This window comes from Phodopus roborovskii, unplaced genomic scaffold (assembly GCF_943737965.1).
Source record: "Phodopus roborovskii unplaced genomic scaffold, PHOROB, whole genome shotgun sequence".
In the NCBI taxonomy this organism is placed as follows: Eukaryota; Metazoa; Chordata; class Mammalia; order Rodentia; family Cricetidae; genus Phodopus; species Phodopus roborovskii.
This window is the reverse complement of record NW_026126588.1, coordinates 24,646,697-24,667,150: the sequence shown is the minus strand read 5'-3', so window position 1 is coordinate 24,667,150 and position 20,454 is coordinate 24,646,697. Positions and strand designations below refer to the sequence as shown.

At 42.2% G+C, this 20,454-nt stretch overlaps 1 protein-coding gene across 1 annotated transcript in view; it reads right to left on the bottom strand.

The window, feature by feature from the left end:
• The window catches only part of Mrps9 (mitochondrial ribosomal protein S9), a 51,263-nt gene extending 33,409 nt beyond the window's left edge, over positions 1–17,854 (bottom strand). Inside the window, exons 1-2 of the mRNA XM_051204246.1 lie at positions 17,720–17,854; positions 6,149–6,328 (exon numbers count right to left, since the gene is read on the bottom strand). Of these exons, the coding sequence (XP_051060203.1) occupies positions 6,149–6,328; positions 17,720–17,854 (315 nt within the window). The remainder of the gene's footprint in view (positions 1–6,148; positions 6,329–17,719) is intronic.
• Positions 17,855–20,454: the final 2,600 nt, after the last annotated feature.

Sequence of the window (20,454 nt, the reverse complement as noted above, 5' to 3'; positions counted from 1 at the left end):
CAGAAAGAGGAGCCCTGAGGTCCACCTGGATAACACTAAACTCTGCGCTCCACAAAAGGAGCCCGCAACTGACTTCAGAAACTGTCAACCCCAGACACTCATCTGTTTGTGAAGGTTAAATGTGGCAGTGACCAGGCCCCCTGGCAGCCTGACCCCACACAGGTTTTCAGTGTGTGTACTCCCTTTCCCTCTAACTGGAAAAACCTGCGTTTGTGAGATATTAAACGCCTGATCACAGTGAAGAGGGGGAAATTTACAGCATCACTTTTAATTAATATATTACAAATAAAACACTTTAGAGAAGAAGATTATATTGTGTAAATACGTAACAGCAAACGCAATGGCTGCTTAAAATAATTTTTTTTTAAGTTTGGATAAATTGTTTTTGCCTTTACAAATACCTAAGCAGTTGAATTCGTCAAATACAGCTCATCATTTATACTGTCTCCCTTTCAGTTTATATATATAAAATCATATATATAACCAAGCCTCTTAAACAATAATAGGAAAACAGAAACCATACCGAGTAGATAACAGTGATGCTTTTATGAGAGTTGGCTGTCACTGCTGTCTGCTTTTGCCCTTGCATCTCCTTCTAACATGCCAAAGGGAATGCACTAAGATTAATAAAAGGCCAAGGGTTAATTGTAATAAAATGTGAGGCTCAGTGAAGCTTATCAGTCACACACAGCACAGCCTAGCACAGCAGAATGATGTCACTGCATCAAGGAAAGAACACACACTCACTTCCGTGTGCGCTTTCGGGTACGGGCCCAGGTAAGCCACATCATCCTACTGGGAACCAGACATCTCCCCTGTACATCACTGTACTCAGCAGCATCTCAGGCGACTCTGCCAAGGGCGCCTGGGGCAGGCAGTGTGACAAAGGCATCTGGGGTGTCACGAGATGGTTCCAGCTGCAGTGTGCACTGTTCCTCAGTACTGATGGTGCTGAGAACAGTAACACTGTCTTATGCACATGCTCCTTACCCCCACGAGTCTGCAACAAGGGCGAAACCAGTACAATAGGAAGAGTCTACATGCTGTGTGTGTTTAGATTCCTCCCAGAAATCCAGCTCCATTTTAAACGAGTATATCAAAAGAGAGGATGTTTTTCATAGTAATTCGTGATTTCATTACTTCATTGACTAAAACTAAATGTTACTAAAACAACACACTAAATGGTCTTCAAATGTGTATCTGTCACTGACACCTCAACAAAAACATTTTATGATACTTTATTCCATAAAAGATTATTTTAAGTATTAAATATATTTGCCTAAATATATACCACCATGTTTGGTGTCCTTGCTATTTTAGCACTGGAAAAGTAATATAGAAAATCAATTTCTAAGAAAACATATAAAACGACTAATTGTCTCAGTGGCACTTAATTTACCTATGTGAAAATTAGAGTGAGCCTGAACTTTTAACTAGGTAACTAAATGAAATTATAGGCCATGTCTACGGTATATAAATTTAACACACACAAAAAAATAGTTATTTAAGCAATGAATGAGCAACTCCAAAAAAGGTAATTCATTTTTAATATACTGTGAAAACACTAACCCCCCAACCCATAAATAAACTCTCTGTTTATTTGATTAAATAAAAATAAAACAAGCTGAACAGAAACAATTTTAAAGTTCAAAGAGGCACTGGCCTTAAGTCCACAAGAGCTGGCACAGCATCTTCATGCTATTTCTCCAGCCCTCTCTGCAGACCAGTGATACAGTCAGATGCGTGCCTGTTAACTCCCACAGCAGATCTGGAGTGGTTCTCTCCTGGTTCCTCACCGCCATGCTTTTAGAAAACGTTTATTCTTTCCATAGAACAATGCAACTGCTGAGTGATTTTCTTCCTTTCAAAATGCTACTATGTTTCATGAACATCAAAGGGTAATTAACATGGACATGCTGGCACCCACCTACAATCTACCACTGCTTTGGAGGCTGCATACATTAGAAGTTCAAAGCCCCCTTGAGCTATACCTTGTCTTGAGAAAACAGACCCTAAACCCAAGAGCTATGAACTGTTATCAGACTCGAAAATCCTCAGCAAAATGCTCAAGATACAAATCCATAAATAAATAAAATTACACAAACTGATGGAGTGGAATTATCTCATGAACACAGAGGTTATTTTAATATCTGAATATTAATTAGCATGATAGTTGGGTAAATGGAATAAAAGATAACATATGGTCACAGAAAAAGTGTTAAGCAATATTCATCATGTTAACAACAAAAAGACTCAACAACTAGGTATGAGAAAAAACATGCCAAATGTGATGAGTACCTATAAAACACTTATGGCTATAACTGTAAAGCAATGAACTTTCTCCTAAGTTCTGGCACAAGTTGGGAGTGTATGAACTCATATCCTAAGTTCAACTAGGAAAGTGTGGATTAGAAAGAAAGAAAGAAATCATAAGGTATTCAGACAGATAATAAATGAAGATATGTATTTCCTGAAGATGGTACAATGAAAATGCTAAGAAATCAACCTGAAGACTTCAGTAAATCATCTCAGTAAAAAGAAAAGGAAACAAAACAAAACAAAAAGATCAACTTACATACTTGAAGAATACAGAAAGAAAAGAATTCTAGTTATGGGATTTTTATTAAAAAAAAAAAAAGGCAAAGAAATAAGCTTACCAAGCACCAAGCAACTGTGGAAACTACAAAAACACTACTAAGAGATATTAAAAATGTAAGCAAGACAGACATGTTGCTCTCATAGACAGAATTTAACATTCAGGTAGCAACAGCAATATATATATATGATATATATCATATATATATATATATATTCAAATATATATGATTTGGGGTAAAATGACAAAAGAACTCAATAGGTGAAACAATTACTCACAACAGATGATGCTGGATTAACTAAATATCCACATGTAAAAGAACAAGCTGGGTACCTTGTTCAACAATTGAAATGTAAGAGGTAAAAATCATAAAACCCCTAAATAAAAACAGGAGTGCAATCTTCATGACTCTGGCATATTAACGATATAAGTAAATATTAAAAGAAATAAAATGAATGTTGACACAAAAATGTGTACTGGCAGCACACATGCTCACAGCAGCTGTATTCACAGCAGAGAAGATGTCAGCTGATGAGTAAGTAAAGAGGAATGCACATACTGTTACAAACTGAGCAAATCTTGAAACCATTTTGCTAAATGAAAGAAGCCAGTGACAAAAGAATGGATGCTGCAATACTCTGCTTATATAACATGTCCCAACCAAGCAAATGATGGAAAGGGGAGGGATGGCTCAGTGGTTTGCAGAGGACCTGGGTTCAGTTCCCAGCATCCACTTGGTTACTTAGAACCATCTTTAACTTCAGTTCTAATGCCCTCTCCTGCCCGCTGCAGACATCAGGAATGTACCTGGTTACACATATTTATGCAGGCATGCAGGCAAAACAGTCACACATAAAAAAATAAACAAAATTATTTTTTAAATACATATACTTAAGAAAAAGAAAGAAGATGTCTAAAATTGGGGGTATGGAAAAAGAATCTATGGCTGTGAGATGAAGCCTAAACAAGGAAAGACTACTAGTCTAAAGTTCAAGTGGGAACATCTCCCATTTTGGGTGTGTGCATGATGTTTAGTCTTCAGGAAAATGAAGAAATGCCCTCATTATCTGAGAGAAGTGCCACCAGTTCATTTCTCAGATGCTTTGTAGGCTATCATAAGATACAATGACAGAACAGCAGTTATAAGGTCCCTGTACTGAATCACCTTTCCTACAAAGGCAATGACAAATACTTCTGGGCTGGGAGGTAGCTCTCTTGGTTAGAATGCTTGCCTAACACATGGTGCATGCTTGCCATCCAAGACTCAAAGGGAGAGGCAAGAGGATTAGAGGTTTAATGTCATCCTTGGTGACAGGGTGAGTCTGAGGCCAGCCTGAAATGAATGAGATCCTACCTCAAGCAAAAACAAAAGAAGACATTCTCTTAACTAAATCAAAAATGCAGATCTGGGGCTGTATGAGGAACTTCTGTACCATTAAAAATAATAAACATTTTAAAAAAGGGAATTAAACTAACATGCAAAAAAATAAGGATTAAAAATAGCAATCCAGCCAATCTTCTGTACTTTAGGGATTCAACTACCATTTTAAACAAGCTGCATTTAAGTTGCATACTCTTTCCCCCTTCATTATTCTCTAAATGCATCATGGTAAATCTATAAGTGACTTTTATGTTATAATAGGTTGATAACTGATTTAAGGATTGATTTAAAGCATTTGGGAAGATATGCAGGCTACATATAAACTACATAGCCATTTTCTATGAGAGCTTGGTACTGTGGGGACTTAGAACCAACCCCCATGGCAACTGCTACTCAGTCACATGCTGAATAATGTTTCGGTCAAGCACAAAAGCCATATATGATGGTGGTCCAACAAATTACAATGGCTAGTATCATAACCTTCTTAGTTTGTGTACGAGTACTCTGCAACATGACAAAATTACCTAACGACAAGTAAATTTCTCAGACTACATTCACATCACTCAGAAAATTAAATGACAAAGAATAAAAATAATAAGTAGGTAAAAATGTTATTCTTCACTTAAAATATAGATGTTGCTTTAAAAAAAAATCAGATGCAGCTTTAGAGTTGTTGAATTCCCCTGCTACCCTCTTTGGGGTATCTAGCAAAACTAAAAGTATTCCCTGCCCAGCAGTCCCCACGCTCCATGGGTGGCTGCTATCTCCCAGCCCTGTTTGATGAGTGTGGCTGTCACCCCCAGCAAAGGGAGGACCATTATAGAAATCCACAACTGGTTAAAGTGTAGAAAAGGGTAAACAAGCCCAACTGATAAGTTATAATACAATCCCTACACTTACCCTCGGAGAGGAGTGAGAGAGTGGAAAGTCTGTGAGAGCCAGAGGACCTACCCTGTAGACAGGACAAGGACACTGCACCCGTGAAATCTCAACAGTGTTATTGCTAAGCAAGACTGGCTAACGGTACTACCAGTCAATACGCCAATGTGGATGGGGCAAGGCTCCATTCCTATGAGCAATCAGTGGCTGCTGGGGATGGGGGTGGGGTGGGAGCAGAGCAGCGGGGGAGATGGACAGACAGACAAGTTGTTTTTTTTTTTTTTTCTTCAGAGAAAAGACCCTGATAGGTTATTCAATCCCAAACGGTCAGTCCTAAACACAAGCACACCAGAGCATCACTAAATGGACTCAACAGGGTGTGTGTGTGTGTCACATATATGTGTGTACCTCTGTGAGTGTGTAAAACAATACAGAAGTAATGAATTTGAAAGGGAGTGGGGGATATCCAAGGACTTGGAGGGGAAGAGGGAAAGGTAGAAATTATGTTATGAAAGAAATTCTCAAAAAAAAAAAAAAAAAAGAATCAGAGCCGCCTCTAGCCTAAGAGTACCTATTACTCTTGCAGAGACTCCAAGTTCAGTTCCTAGCACCCACACAGTGGATCACAACCACCTGTAACTCCAGTTCTAGGGGATCTGATGCCCTTTTCTAACATCTGTAGGCACCAACTGTGTGCACATGGTCAACATATACACATGCAGGCAAAACACTATACATGGGAACACATCCTGACTTTGAAAATCAAAAAACCATATCGAGCAACGCTTACTTAATGGGATTTTTTCAACTCCACATCTATTATCACATGTGTAATCATCTAAAGTACACAACAAAGCAACATTCCCAAACTCACAGGAGCTCCTACGACTCTGATTCTAAATCAAAAAAAAAAAAAAAAAAAAAAAAAATTCATTTCTGGATAAGATCCAAAAGTTACCATACTTTGTGAGGTTTCAAATAGAGTGGCATGTCTCTTTGAAATCATGGTTCCAAGTAGTAAAAACAGACAGACAGACAAAACTCTAGCCAAGGAGAAGGGCACAGGTAAGAGAGATAATGGAAACAAATAGGAAATAAGTGAAAGTAAACTGATCAAAGCCCTAGCCATTTTAAAAATTACTCAAAGTGAAGTCTCGGAAAAGAAGAATTTGCTACACCAAAGGCGCCTCCCCTTTTCTGATAACCTGGTGTACTTTACAGAGCCCAAGGGTTTATGCCAAGAAAAGTGCCATCTGCAGAGTCACCTTCCCATCGGATTTCACTGTACTCACGTCAACATCCTCTTCCGTGAAAGTTTCCGGGTCCTCTCCCATCATGTTGGCTAAGTGCCTCTTGCCTATGTTGAAGTCTTCAATCTGCTTTTTAATAAAATCTTCTGTATAGGACTCCTGTCTTGAGGCCTGGACATTTTTCTTTGTTGTTACAACTGTGGTATGTATTAGCTTTAATAGCTAAGGGACATAAATGGAAAGAAAAGAAAGTTTTTGAAATTAAACAGCAATTTAAGAGGGCACTGTCTCTAAATAAAACATCCTCAGTTAACAGACATTCAGAAACAAAGAAACGTCTTCCAACCAAGGTGCTAGAACTAATAATCTCTGCCCCAAAACTTACATGTACATTAATCCAGGAGCATTTTGTATCTCACATTAAAAATCTCCTTCACACACAGAAGCCATCCTATATTTTCACCCTTCCCTTCAGAGAATCTTAAATTCAGAACATTCCACAGTAATTTGCCACTAAAGTTGCAAAAAAAAAAAAAAAAAAAAAAAAAAAGAAAGAAAAGGAAAGGAAAAAAACCAAAACAAAATAAAAGGAAACATTACAATACCCAATTAACAGTAAAACTTACATTCTGAACTGCCTCTGAATCATTTGGGTGAAAACTATTTTAACCCACTCTTTAATGGGTAGGAAACAGCAATTTAAAGTTCCATAAACCTTAGTTTAATTTTTGCTAGGAGAGCAGAGCTTCACCTTTGAAAAAATATAATCACTCAACAATTACACTCTCATAATGTATTGCTTTACAACAGCGGCTTAGGTTCGCAGAAGCTCCTCTTGTCTCGTTCTGCTTTTCCTGGTTTCAGTTACTTGAGAATAAAGGATGAATGTGATAGTAATTTTGACACAGGAGATATACCCACCTAACTTACATACTGCTGTGACTGCTGTATTTTTATTATTAGTTACAGCTGTTTAAGCTCTCATTGTGCCTAATCCATAGGATAAAATAAACCTTATTGTAGCTATGTAATGGGAAGAGAGAGAGGGGAGGTGAGAGAGAGAGAAAGAGAGAGAGAGTTAGTTGGGAACTGGTTGTAGTTTTCAGAATTCAGTGAATTCAAAAAGCATCCACTGTGGGAAGTGAGGCCTACAAGAGTCAGCCTGTTTTAGAGACAGCCCATTTTAATACCCTTGCTCACAGTCTAGGGCAGCCATTTCCCCAGTGTAGGACTTTTATCACCTAATGTGTTTAATAGTTTACATATTCTTTTAGCTGGTTGTTTTTATGATGCCAGGTCTAATTTCAGCAATGGAGAATCTTGCTTCCCATGTAGGCAATAAAAAAAAAAAAAAAAAAAAAAAAAGAAAGAAAGAAAGAAAAGAAAATGCTTTAAAAACCCAGGCAAATGCATGAATTTGGGGCCCAAAGTACAGCACTACAATAGATTATTATTTCAATGGTCTCGATGCCAACAGGATCCACACACAAAGCCAGCAGATGTTCTGACCATGGGGAGGACAGCGCACTCAAATGCAGTGGAACCTGTGATTCAAACCAACCCAGAAGACAGTCTTTCAGGGTATCCCCACTACATGTCCCAGCAGCCAGCATCACAGGAATCAGATCTGATCCTCAGGTAAATAGGAGTCCAGGCCCTGCAGGAAAGGATTCTGGAGGAGGAGAAGTCAGTCCAACTGCAGAAAAGCTAGGGTGAGATGTCTGATGAGCATTCCAGGAAGCAGATGGCTCTGTGGATATACACAGTAGAGATCTGAGATAGAGGTATGTTGTCAATTAAAATCTACCTAAGTTGGGCATGACAACACACACCTTTAATTCCTATTTGCAGGAGGATGTCAAGTCTGAGGTTGGCCTGGGTTATACAGTTAGAACCTGTCTCAAAACAAACAAACCAACCAACCAAAACTTGGGTTGGAGAGATGGTTCAGTAGTTAAGAGCACTTCCAGAGTGTTGAGGGCTAAGGTGATCTCAGGCTTTCCCTGAAACCCTATTGTATGGAGAAGTAACATAGCTCCAGGAACATACTTGGCAGAGTCAGTAATAGCCTGGGACCAGGGCTTGGGGAGCTTACCACCCCCTCCCCCCCCCAGGCTCTGATGTATGGAGGGAGCATAGTTCCTTCTATAAAACCAGGAATATACTTGGCTGAGCCAGTAATGGCCTGGGGCCATTAGGGGAGCTGTGGCTTCAGATCCTGAGTACTCAACTCCTCCTACCCTAAGGGGCAATTGGTTATCAATCCCAAGGCCCAAGGGCTCCTTTCTGAAGTCCTTGAGATGTCCCATGTTCCCCTTGTGCAACATGGTTCATTTAGCTTCTGTCCCATAATAGTATGTTGGGTGGGTTTTTGCTGCCTCTGTCCCATTTTCCCCTACAAAATAGTGCATAAGAAGCTGTTCTTAATACGCTTGCTCGGCATAAGATGTGAGAACTCCTGATCCCAGGCTTTTCTATCCCATCATCTTTGATCTCCTGTTCCTCTCTCAGGGCCCCGTAACTGTAGAAAGACCCACTGGTCCAGTTCACAGAAGATCAGAGCTCCAGAGCTTAGTTCCTAACACCCATACCAAGCGGCTCATTAGCCCCTATAACTCTGGCTCCATCGGACCTGGCACCCACTCTGGCCACCTCAGGCATCCACATACATGGTATATACTCACACGGGTACATAAATAAAAATAACGGCGCCTGACTAACGATGCTCATACACCTTGAAGTACGGGAAATGGCAGGCATTAAGTAACATTACAGGAATATAACTCTTCCATTTGAAGTTACAGCTCATAGCCAAGGGATCGTAGGCAGAGAGGTAAAATCATGCCTTATGACTTTTCCTTGTGAAGTAGAAGAGGTGGTCTGTGATGAATACGAGGGGAGGTATGATGAACCAAATACTTCCCTTTCAGAAGGCAATGACACAGAGAAAAGACAGGCAAGTGTTCACAGACTTCCCTCCATGTGTTTCTGTAATCATTTCCTTGTCACTCATCTTTTCCCATCCACTTGTGTGCGGACTAGTTGGAGAGAGCTGCCTGCTAGGGCACATGGCACCCTTCCGTACTAAAACGTTTCCCAATCTTCTGAAGCACTTGACCTTGCATTTAATTGGGTTGGATCATAATGCAACCTGGTCAACCTACTTACACTGCCATCAATACATGTGTGTGTACATGTGTGTAATCTGAGTTCTCAGTAAATGAAAATATCTTTTGTACACTGGTTTTAAAGTTGCTGTCTCATCATTCATCTTTAAATCTTTTTTTAATGTTTTCTATCTATTTAGGAAATTAGATAATACCCACTCAGTTTTCCCCAAATATTCTGCATGTCAGTCACGGCAATGGCCTTTTCTCCATAAATAAATTCTCCTGGTCTGTTCTGGCCCATTGATTGCTTCTGCCCTCTGTGCAGGGTTTAAACCTTCCTTTCAGAGCCCCCCCCCACACTTCCTGAAGCACCAGTGACACTCTACATGCCTCTGTCCTCACACTCTGCCTCCACCTTCACACTCCATGCTGTCTTCACACTCCACGGCTCCATCTTCACACTCCAGCTCTCCATCTTCACACTCCACGGCTCCATCTTCACACTCCAACTCTCCATCGTCATACTCCAGCTCTCCATCTTCACACTCCATGCTGTCTTCACACTCCAGCTCTCCATCTTCACACTCCAGCTCTCCATCTTCACACTTCACTGCTCTGTCTTCACACTCCGCGCCTCCATCTTCACACTCCATGCTCCATCTTCACACTCCATGCCTCCATCTTCACACTCCATGACTCCATCTTCATACTCCAACTCTCCATCTTCACACTCCATGCTCTGTCTTCACACTCCGGGCCTCCATCTTCACACTCCATGCCTCCATCTTCACACTTTCCACCTCCATCGCTTCTCTTAAGCATAGCCTGTCATGCCCCAACTCACAGAGCTCTCCCGTACCCAGGCTTTCTAAGAATGTCCCTGATAATGTGAGTGGTTGTGGTGATAATAAGATCTTTTTTTTTGGGGGGGAAGGTCACTTCTTACCTAGAGAGGGACATTCCAAGGTCCCAGAGGGTAACTGAAACAACAGATTAACTTAAAATCCCATCTACTATTTCCATGCTTAACTTCTACATAGAAGCAAGGTAGATTAGCAACAGTAACTCATAATAATATAAACAAGTCTGACTGTGCTGTGGCGGCAAAAGTTCAATGAATGAGGTCTCGCTGTTGAGACTGAAGCTGACCACAAAGAGCTGAGACCACAAGAGGGAAGGACCGCGGCTGTGCGTTCACTCTTAAATGAACATCCATTTGTAGGCTCTTCAGCTATATGGGCCTCATCCCTTCACTTCTGTAGTTCCTACATTTCAGCATCTTCTCAAGTGAAAGAGTTGATTATTGACTTGAAGGTTTGTTTCTGCATTTGATTTGTTTCTTCACTTGTCAATCGTAATCTCTGGAGCTTATGACATGAGATGACAGTTTTCCTAATTTTAACATGAGGCCTAAATATATTTACAAAAGTTTTTGCCGTTCATTTAAAAAAGAACATTTGGAACACTTTTTCCCCAAAGACATAAAAAAATATGACATCCTGAAATTCATAATGCTGGTTATAACACAAGACATAGCCCAATAAATACATTTCTTCTTAAAGGTTCTGAATTATTCCAGCAATGAGTTTACTTAAAAACATGTATGCTGAATGGAGTCCACTACTCATTGGTACAGTCCATGATGGGGAGGCTGAATGAAAACCAAACAAACAATTCTTTAGCCAAACACAACTCTAGGAGAGAACTTCTTTGTACCATAAAACAATCCTGACAGAACAGTCTACAGGTTCCATCCCCAACTGCAGAGCCATGATGCCAGAACTTTCATAGACTTTTGTTCAAGAAAAAGCATAGACACAACATGACAAATTTGTTTCTTTTTAAAGATAATCGGTGGGTCAGACAACTATAATTTCAATCAAGCTGGCTGCCAAAGAGGCAGACACATTCTGACAGCTATGATGTCCCAAATTTGGCCAAATGCCAGTTAATGGTATTGTAGCAGTATTAGGTGGTTTCCTTTTAGTTTAATTGGATAAAAAGAAGACTGTTACTATCAACAGGAAAGGCAGAAAAATACCTTGAGGAATTTTTAAAGAGGTAAAGACTGAATTCATATTAGAAAGAAATGTGAATGGAAAGGAACTATACAAGGACTCCAACAAAGGAATTGCAGGGACCTCTTTGAATAGATGTATAGTTAGTTGTATCAACTGGAAGCTTCTGGATATAAGTGCAGCTGGAAGCTTTTATGTGCCCCACCCAGTCTGGAGAAAGCTCCCTGACTTAACTAAGTAAATAGGGGCCGGTGCTCCTGTAAACAACCCTAACGAAACTCCCTGGGCCACAAAACCAAAATGAACCAAAAGACATCAGTGAGAAAGTACTGACAGTGGAGAAGAGGAAGGGATGACAGGGAGGAGTAAAGATGGTCAGTGCTCACTAGTTACGTGTACGAAAATGTAATAATGAAACCTATCGTGCATGGCTAATATACACTAATGAGCATTTTATTTCCATGCATTTTTCTGTAACTCTTTCTAGGATCGTCCTTTAAAAATGTGTATGTGTATGTGCGTGGCTGTCTGTATGTAGAGCACATGTACACAGGTGCTCACAGCCAGAAGAGGGCACTGGGTCTCCTGGAAATGGAGTTACAGGCAGTTGTGCACACTCCAATGTGGATGCTGAGAACTGAGCCCAAGTCCTCTGCAAAAGCAGCAAGTGTTCTTAACCCCTGAGCCATCTCTCCAGCCCCACTTAAAAAGTTAATTTAAATGGCCACATGATTATATGTAAGGTCTGAGGAAGTCTCTGACAAAGAAAACCACAAATCTCAATGATCCACAACAGGTTCAATATAGTCAGAACGTGGCCACTAAGATTAAAGGAGACACCAACTATCTTGTCTCTTACGTTCAAGATCTCAAGAGAGTAATTACCAAGGAGGGCTTAGCTGTGCCAGGTGTCCCGGGTCACAGTTCTTCTGGAACATATTCAGAAACAAACAAAGAATCCAAACAGCAGCTTCCTACTGAGGTGTTACTATAAAGGAGAAATGGCTACTGCTTGCATTTAGCAGGACATTTGCTAGCCTGACAACAAAAAATTAGCCAGTCATACTCATTCCACAATTATGTATATTAAGACACTCAGTATACTTACTAATCAAATAAAACATACAGACCATGTCTGAATAATGATTAAAACAACCCAATAACTATAAAAAGTTATGGGTGTAACCATCAGGGAAATAGGACTATGGCGAGCATAAGTAATGCTATCACAAAAGTATTGCTACAGCTACAGTGGTGGTATGGACGATATGTATGCTTAAGGCAGAGAAACACCTGATTCTGTTAGAGATGTACTTACTATTCAAGTACAAGTCACACAACAGAATGTCTGGATTTACACTAGCCACCCCCGGGGCATAGAATGGGTGGAAAGGAGGAAGGAAAGGAGGGAGGGAACAAGATGGGGAGGTATGGAGCTATTATCAAGCTTTCTTAAAATAAATTTATAAATTACCACATAAGGAAAACACCAGTTTTAATGTAGAGGTGCTTTAATAATTAGGGCAATCAGTGAATGCACTAAGTCTATCCAGGACAGGATGGTATCTTAAGGGGAACAAGCGCCTCACTAAAGAGGCTGCCTTTCCTACTACAACAGAGTACAGTTAAAAGTACACACTCAAGGACTGGGTGGAGTATCTGACTAGCATGCATACTACCCAGGGTTTGACCTTTTGCATACATACCACAACACAGACATACAACATGTATGTATGTATGTGCTTCTGATGTATATGTACTTGTGTGTGAATAATACTAATATTCAAAAGTTATCTAAGGAAGATAAAAATTTACAAAACTGAATACAACTATCTGATAAAATACAAGTCAATTTTAAAATGCATCTTTAAAGTACCTTTGGCCATTGATTAAAAGGTTATTTTTTTTTTCTTCTTTTATGAAGCCCTTACTGTACACCAACACAGTAACTTGCTAAATATAGGATGTTACAGTCCTTGGGAGCTCATGGGAAATAAAATGAAAAAATACCTTACATAGAGACGAATGAATTTACTATGAAACCCTAACAAATAAGGATTGTGTCATCAAATGTCAGTGATCATTCTTTTCTGGCAGATCACCCAAATCAGCAAGGGCATCATGTTGGGTTTGGGGGAAAAAAAAAAAAAATTAAAGATTTAGGTGCTAATAACATGCTTAGCAGAAAACAAAAATTAAAAAGGTATCTCACCAAAATTTTGCAGCAATGTTTTTCAAGATAGCAATGACTCTACCACTTTTTTATTTTAAAAGCTATAGATATATAAAAGCTAAAACAGCATGCCCGGTCTGTTCTATTAAACTATAATCATAATTCGTGAGGTAATTTTTCCAGCACACAATGAAAGGAACTTACCAACTGTTCACAATAATACCAACACTATTTTACTCACTGTGACAAGTTTAAAAAGCAAAAACCTTCACTGCCTAAAAGAGCACAACATACACTGACACCTAACAAAATTTCCAATCCTTCTGACATCACTGAGACCAAGGGAAAATTAACCATAATTAACTCCATCTGCTTTTGGTTACTTGCTCTTACCACTAATTCGAGAGACTACTGGGTAAGCAGGGTGCTTTTTCTAGCTTATACATCACAACACTAACTACAGGTTACAAGATTAATGCTGCTGTTCAACAACTGGGAAAAACCTGTAAGCAGCAACTCTGTCCGATAACAAGTGGCCTTCTGACTTCATGCTAACATGGCCAGTACGCTGGCTAGTTTTTGTCAACTTGTCACAAACTATAGTCACCTGGAAAAAAAAGGGACCCTCAAACGCCTTCACCAGAATTGGTCTGCTGGGCACTTTCTCACTTAATGATTGATGTGGTAAGGCACAGTTATGGGTGGTGCTACCCGCCTCCCCCAGGGGTGGGTGGGTGTGTGTGTGTGTGTGTGTGTGTGTGTGTGTGTGTCCGGTGGTCTGGGCTGTGTAAGAAAAGCTGAGCAAGCCATAAACAGTGAGGCAGTGAGCAGTTTTCCTCTGCAGTCTTCAGTTCCTGCAGGGAGCCCCTGACCCAACCCCCCTTGATGACAGACTGGAACCCTTCCCTGCTCAAACAACAAACAACCCAACTTGCTTTACAGCTACTTTCTGTGAAGAGCCAGGAAGGCGATTAGATATGAGGCACTGCTCATCACAGAGGTACTGCCTCCACCTCCTATCACCTTTCCATGTTCTTTATCTCATAAATACTACAAACTCCAACCTGGGGGAGGCAGAGTTAAAACAGATCTTTCTCTCTAAACCCACTGTTTCAGCGATCGGCATACTGAGTGTGGCCATAATGTGTCTGGTTTGATAGCTCCAATCTCTGCCTCGGTCCCTAAGCACTAACTGATTATTTGTTGTTGCCAGAATCCACGGATTATTCTGTACCTTCGGGCAATTATATCTTTCTAGAGCATAGTAACCACATAATATTCATAGATAACATGTAAGTAGCTCATACAAGCACATTCATGTATATGAAATCCCTCTTCTACCACCTCCTCTGGGGAGCTGCCCGTTAGCACCTCCATCACCCTCCAGACTGTGGGTAACTACATACATCTCTGTGACTCTTCTGTATTTCTTTCTGGAAACCTCTCACAGCACATTACAGATTCCAAGTCTGTGAGGGGGTGCCTCATGAAAAGTTTGATTGCTCACATACACGGCTGCTGTCCTTAACCAAACTTGGAAAGCTCAGAGATTTGTGATTGTGCTGGGGTGTGTACTATAAAATGGGCAGAGGAGGAGGTCAGCTAGCAAGGCTCCCAACTGAGAACCAGGGGGTCACACCTAAGTAAAGCTTGCTTCCTTTTCTTCATCGCATCAGTGTTTCTCATTTACTGACATTTACTGACACCCATAATTTCTGTTTATATCGCTACCCAGCACAAACCAGTGTAAACAAAATGCAAAAACACTCTCTATGAAGTGAGTTTTATTATTCTATTATTACCTCTACTCCTTTCAGGCTGTTTACAACCTCTGAAGAGATTCCATAATTAATGGAACATGACCCAAATATAAAATGAGGGGAGTTAGTTGGATAGTGCTTTATTTGCTCATGAAGTCATTAATTTTTTTTTTGTTTTGTTTTTTAGAAAACATGGGCCCCATGAGAAATACAGCTATTAATGCTGGATGCAGAAGTAGATAAGTGATTTTTAATATGAACATTAAGAAACATTAATATCTCAGACAGGCACTGTACAAGAAAAGGCTTCCAAATGTCTTTGTGTACACACACACACACACACACACACACACACACACACACACACACGTACGTACATGTGTGGTGGTTTCTTGTGTCTGTGTGTGTGGAGGCAGGGAGGGAGAGGTGGTTTGAAAGGGGATGGCCCAAATCGGCTAATATATTTCAGGCTTGGTCCCTAGTTGGTAGACCTCTTTTGGGAAAGATTAGAAGGTGTGGGCTTTTAGGTTTCAAAAGCCCACGCCAAACCCAGTCTCTCCCTCCCACTCTTGCCTCCCCCCCCTCTCCCCTCTCCTTCTCTCTGCTGCTAATGCTGCTTGTGGACTGGGGTATAAGCTCTTAGCTACTACCCCACTACCACACCTGCCTGTCTCCACACTCCCCACCGTGATGATCATGACTGCAAGCAAGCCCTAATTATATGTTTTCCTTTATAAGTTGCCTTGGTCACGTGTCTTTTCACAGCAAACAGAAAAGTAACTAAGTGTGTACGTGTGGCATGATTAAGGCTCTAAAGTATTTAAGTTTTTCAGTTATTATTTAAGATGTGTATTATGTAGCAAGAAATATGTTGTGGCGGTATTCAGTGATGTGGAGGATCCGCCCCAAGATAACCATTCCTTGAGAGTGCAAAGGATCAATTCTCATTGGCAGCTGTTTACATTCGAGTATCTGGCTCCCAAGAGATGTCTCAGTAAACACAGCACCCTACAACATTAACAAGCAAATCCTGATGGAGCTGGAAAAAGGGAGAACTGTACACAGCCTTTGGGAACAGTGATGTGTAGTAGCGGGCTGGAGGTGTACACATCATTCGCAGCAATAACCTCGCAAGTGACAATCTCCCCGCACAAACGAAAGCGCAGAACCAGAGCAAGATGTTTGCACTGGCAGGCATTAGTAAAGAAGGCAGTAAGCAATTACAACTGGCTTTGGACGGAATGGAAGACTTATGCACATTTCCCCTACTAGTTAAAAAAGTAAAGGGGATGTGACCCAACAAGGTCTATTTTTTTTTAAATGTGCTTGCGTGTTTACACATAATTATAGGAATATGGAGAAAGACAGAAGGGTGAGCACTAGGTTTAGAACGTGGGAGAGGGAGAGAACACCACCTGTCCCATATGCACGTTATCACAATAAAAACATTCTGTATACTACAGTTCCTCTCACGTGCAATTATGTGTATAAAGAAATATTCAACAGCTGGCCGTGGTGGGGCACACCTTTCATCCCAGCATTCAGGGAGGCAGGGGCAGGTTCTGAGTTCAAGGACAGCCTGGTCCACAAATCAGGTTCCAGGACAGCCAGAGGTACACAGAGAAACCTTGTGTCAAACCTCCCTTCCTCTCCCCCCACCCCCAAAAAAGAGAAAAAATATATACAAAGGTGTGTATAGAAGAAATAAAATAGTACAGCACGTTTTTCAATTTACAGAAAAAACAACAACAAAAAAATGAGATGTTTGATAGGTCACTGGGCACGCTAGTTGCTCTATGTGAAAACATCAAACAACACGGAAAAAGATGACTAGTCATCCTGCAAAGCAGCATCTGATGCTAACATTTCTTCAGCAACATTTTGGTGCCTTTTCTACTAGAACGATTCTGTTTTCCGACCACCCCCACCCCCCACACACACCCTTGGCAGCACACCCTCAATCCCTGGATTTCTATTTCGTCTGCACTAGCGAGGGTCTGTCTACACCCTGCCCGTGCGTGCGCTATTCCCTGGACTTCAGGTAGCACCTGCTAGGAAACAGGGCTTCCGGGTTAGGTCTCGTCTCCCCGTGTGTCACCAGCACTAGACCGGGAACGTCGGGTGGAACGCGGCACATGCCTGCAATCACAGCCAACACTGAACTCAAGTCGCCTTCCCTGTCCCTGCACGCACCCGCACGGGGACGCAGGCTGGGAGTCACAGCTTCACCCCGCCACCCCCAGGATCGAGCCCAGGGGACGGAACCCTGCACCCCTGCCCCCTCCGCACCGCAGAAGACAGGAGCTCCGGGGAAGCGAACCACGGAACCCGAAACCCCACGATGCAAGCAAGGCACTCGCGAAATTAAATGAATGAATGAGTAAATTAATTAATTGATAAGAAGTCTCTGCCGATTCCCCACCCCCGCGCGCCCTGCCTCTCCCCTCCACGTCTTCCGGGTCGCAGCAGGCCCCGCTCCCGTCCTCCTCCTCCTCCTCCCCGGGAGACACGACCTCACGAACCGCCCTCTCCAGCGCCCCAGCGGGCCTTACCTGCGGCCTGGGACCCGCCAGCCGCTCCACCGCCGAGGGCGTCCAGGACCCGGGCCTCCGGCACAGGCTAATCCCAGCGGCGAGAGACCGCCAACGCGGAAGCGCCCGGCCGCAGGACACGCAGGGGGCCGCCATGCTGGCTCTGAGGGAGCGGGAGGGGCCGAGGGGCGGGGCGGCCCTGGGGGCGTGGCCCGGGCACTGCGCAGGCGCGGGCCGCCCAGGCGGAAGCGCGTCCCTAGCAATGGGAGCTAGGGGGCGGGGCCCGCGGCCGCTGATTGGGCGCTCGTGCGGCGTCGGCTGCAGGGTTGGCTTGCGCGCGGTTTCCCAGCCGGACGCTGATTGTAGCTGGAGGAAGCGTTGCGCCCCGGCCCGTCCTTCCAGTTCCTGGCTGAGGCGCCCGTATCCACACTCACACAATCGTCTAGCAGCCCTGGCTCCCACTGCGTGAATTTCAAGCTTGCTTCCTCGTCCGCCTGCCTTCCCAGAGCGGCCTTTCCCGCCTGTCGAACTTGCCAGGGTTCAGTGTGCAGGTCAAGACCTTGCTCCAGATGCTAGCTCACTCACTCTTGTGTTGATTGTTAGCTGTGTGACCCACAAGACTGACAACAAGCGTTGCTCTGCTTAGCTTCAGGGCGCTCTACGGCATTGCCTCTGAGCTTTGAAACCAGTAAAGAAGAGAGTGGCTGCGTGGGCAAGAATTGGCCTTGCCTTCTGAAACTTGCAGCTCCTCACGGTAACTCCCGGGGTGATTTCTGACCGGTACTAGTTAAATGGTGGAGTAAACCCCTCTAAAAGGTTTCCCAAACATGTTGAGAGGATCGGTAGAAATTTAAAACAGAAGAATGAAATCAAAGCGACAACGTTAGAGGCTGGAAGATAGATCAGCAGTTAAGAGCGCGCTCGATGCTCTTGCAGAAGACCTGGGTTTGGTCCCTAGCACTCATGTGGCAGGTAAATCCAGCTCTGGGCCACCTGACACCATCTCTGCATTTCAAGGGCATCATGGTTGTGAGCAGAGACATGCATGCAAGGAACGCACTTATAAAGTAGAAATCCTTCTTTAAAGTGATAGTAAGTACAAGCACTATACTTCATCACCTCACAAAACAGACCTCTAGGGAAGTAGAAATAGCATAATTTCAGAAAACAAGAGAAAAACTTTAAATGGGATGTTTGTTGTTGAGGGGGGAACTCATCAAGTCACCTTCCCCCCCTTTGTTTGTTACTACCTTTTGCATTAGTGAAACTCTCCTTAGTCTGTGGCAGAGGTGTTTGAAGAGAGAACAAGACTTTAGAGCTTAGTAAAATGGAGGTGTTGTGATGCTGGCCAGGGAGTCTAACTGCAGATCTGTATCTCTCCCTCCTTTCCCCCAAATCCAGTCCTGTAGTCTCATCTCCAGCTTTTTAGCAGACCTCCTGTGCCCGCTCCTCACTCTCTTACCCCATTCCCTGAGTACTAAACAGATCCCGGTGGAACACCCTGCTTTCCTCCTCTCTGGACATCCCTGCCACCACCCTCCCAGCCCGTCCTACATCAGTTGTCTCCATTGCTCAATAAGAAGAGTGGAACTGAAAACAGGATCCACCCTTCTGCAGCACCTAAGAGACACACCTTAACATCAAGGATAGACATCACCTCGGGGTAAAAGGATAGAAAAAGGAACTCCAACAGATGGGCATAGGAAGCAAACAGATGTAGCCATTTTAATATCTGACAAAATAGATTTCAAACTAAAACTAATTAGAAGAGATAGGGAAGGGCATTGCATACTCATCAATGGAAAAATCCATCAGGACGTTGGTATTCTTTTGGTTCGTTTGTTTGTGTTTGTTTTGTTTTTCAAGACAGGGTTTCTCTGTGTAACAGCCCTGGCTGTCCTGGAATTCCCTCTGTAGATCAGGCTGGCCTTGAACTCACAGAGATCGACCTGTCTCCAAAGTACTGGAACCAAAGGTGTGCCCTACCACTGCCTAGTGACATTGCTATTCTTAACTCAAACTCAAGGGGACCCAAGTTTGTAAAAGAAACACTACTAGTGATTCAGCAAATATTGACCCTCACACACTGATAGTGGGAGAATAGAGGTCATCCAGATAAAAGCTAAACAGAAATTCTGGAGCTAACTGATGTCATAAACCAAATGGATGGGCCTCACAAATATTTACAGAATATCCAAACACAGAAGAATATACTTTCTTCTGAGCACCTCATGGAACTTTCTCCAAAACTGATGACATATTAGTATAAAACGTCTCAACGGATAGAAGAAAATTGAAATAACACCCTATCCTTTCTGACCACCATAGATTAAAGTTGGATACCATCAACAACAAAAGTAACAAAAAGCTTACAAACTCATCAAAACCAAACAGCTCATCACTGAGTGAAAAATAGGTCAGGATAGAAAGTAAAGACTTTCTAGAATAGAATGAAAGTGAACACAGACATACCCAAATTTATGGGATACAACAAAGGGGGTTCATAGCATCAAGTGCCTACACAGAAAAATTGGAGAGATCTCACTCTAGTAATTTAACAGAACACCTGAAAGCTCTAGAAAAAAAGAAAGAAGGAAGGAGTAAATTACATCCAAAAGGAGTAGATGGCAAGAAATAATCAAACTGAGGGCCGAAATCAATAAAATAAAAACAAATAAACAAAAGAAATACAAAGTATCAATGGAACAAAGAGTTGTTTGAGAAAAATCAGTAAGAGTGACAAATCCTTATCCAAA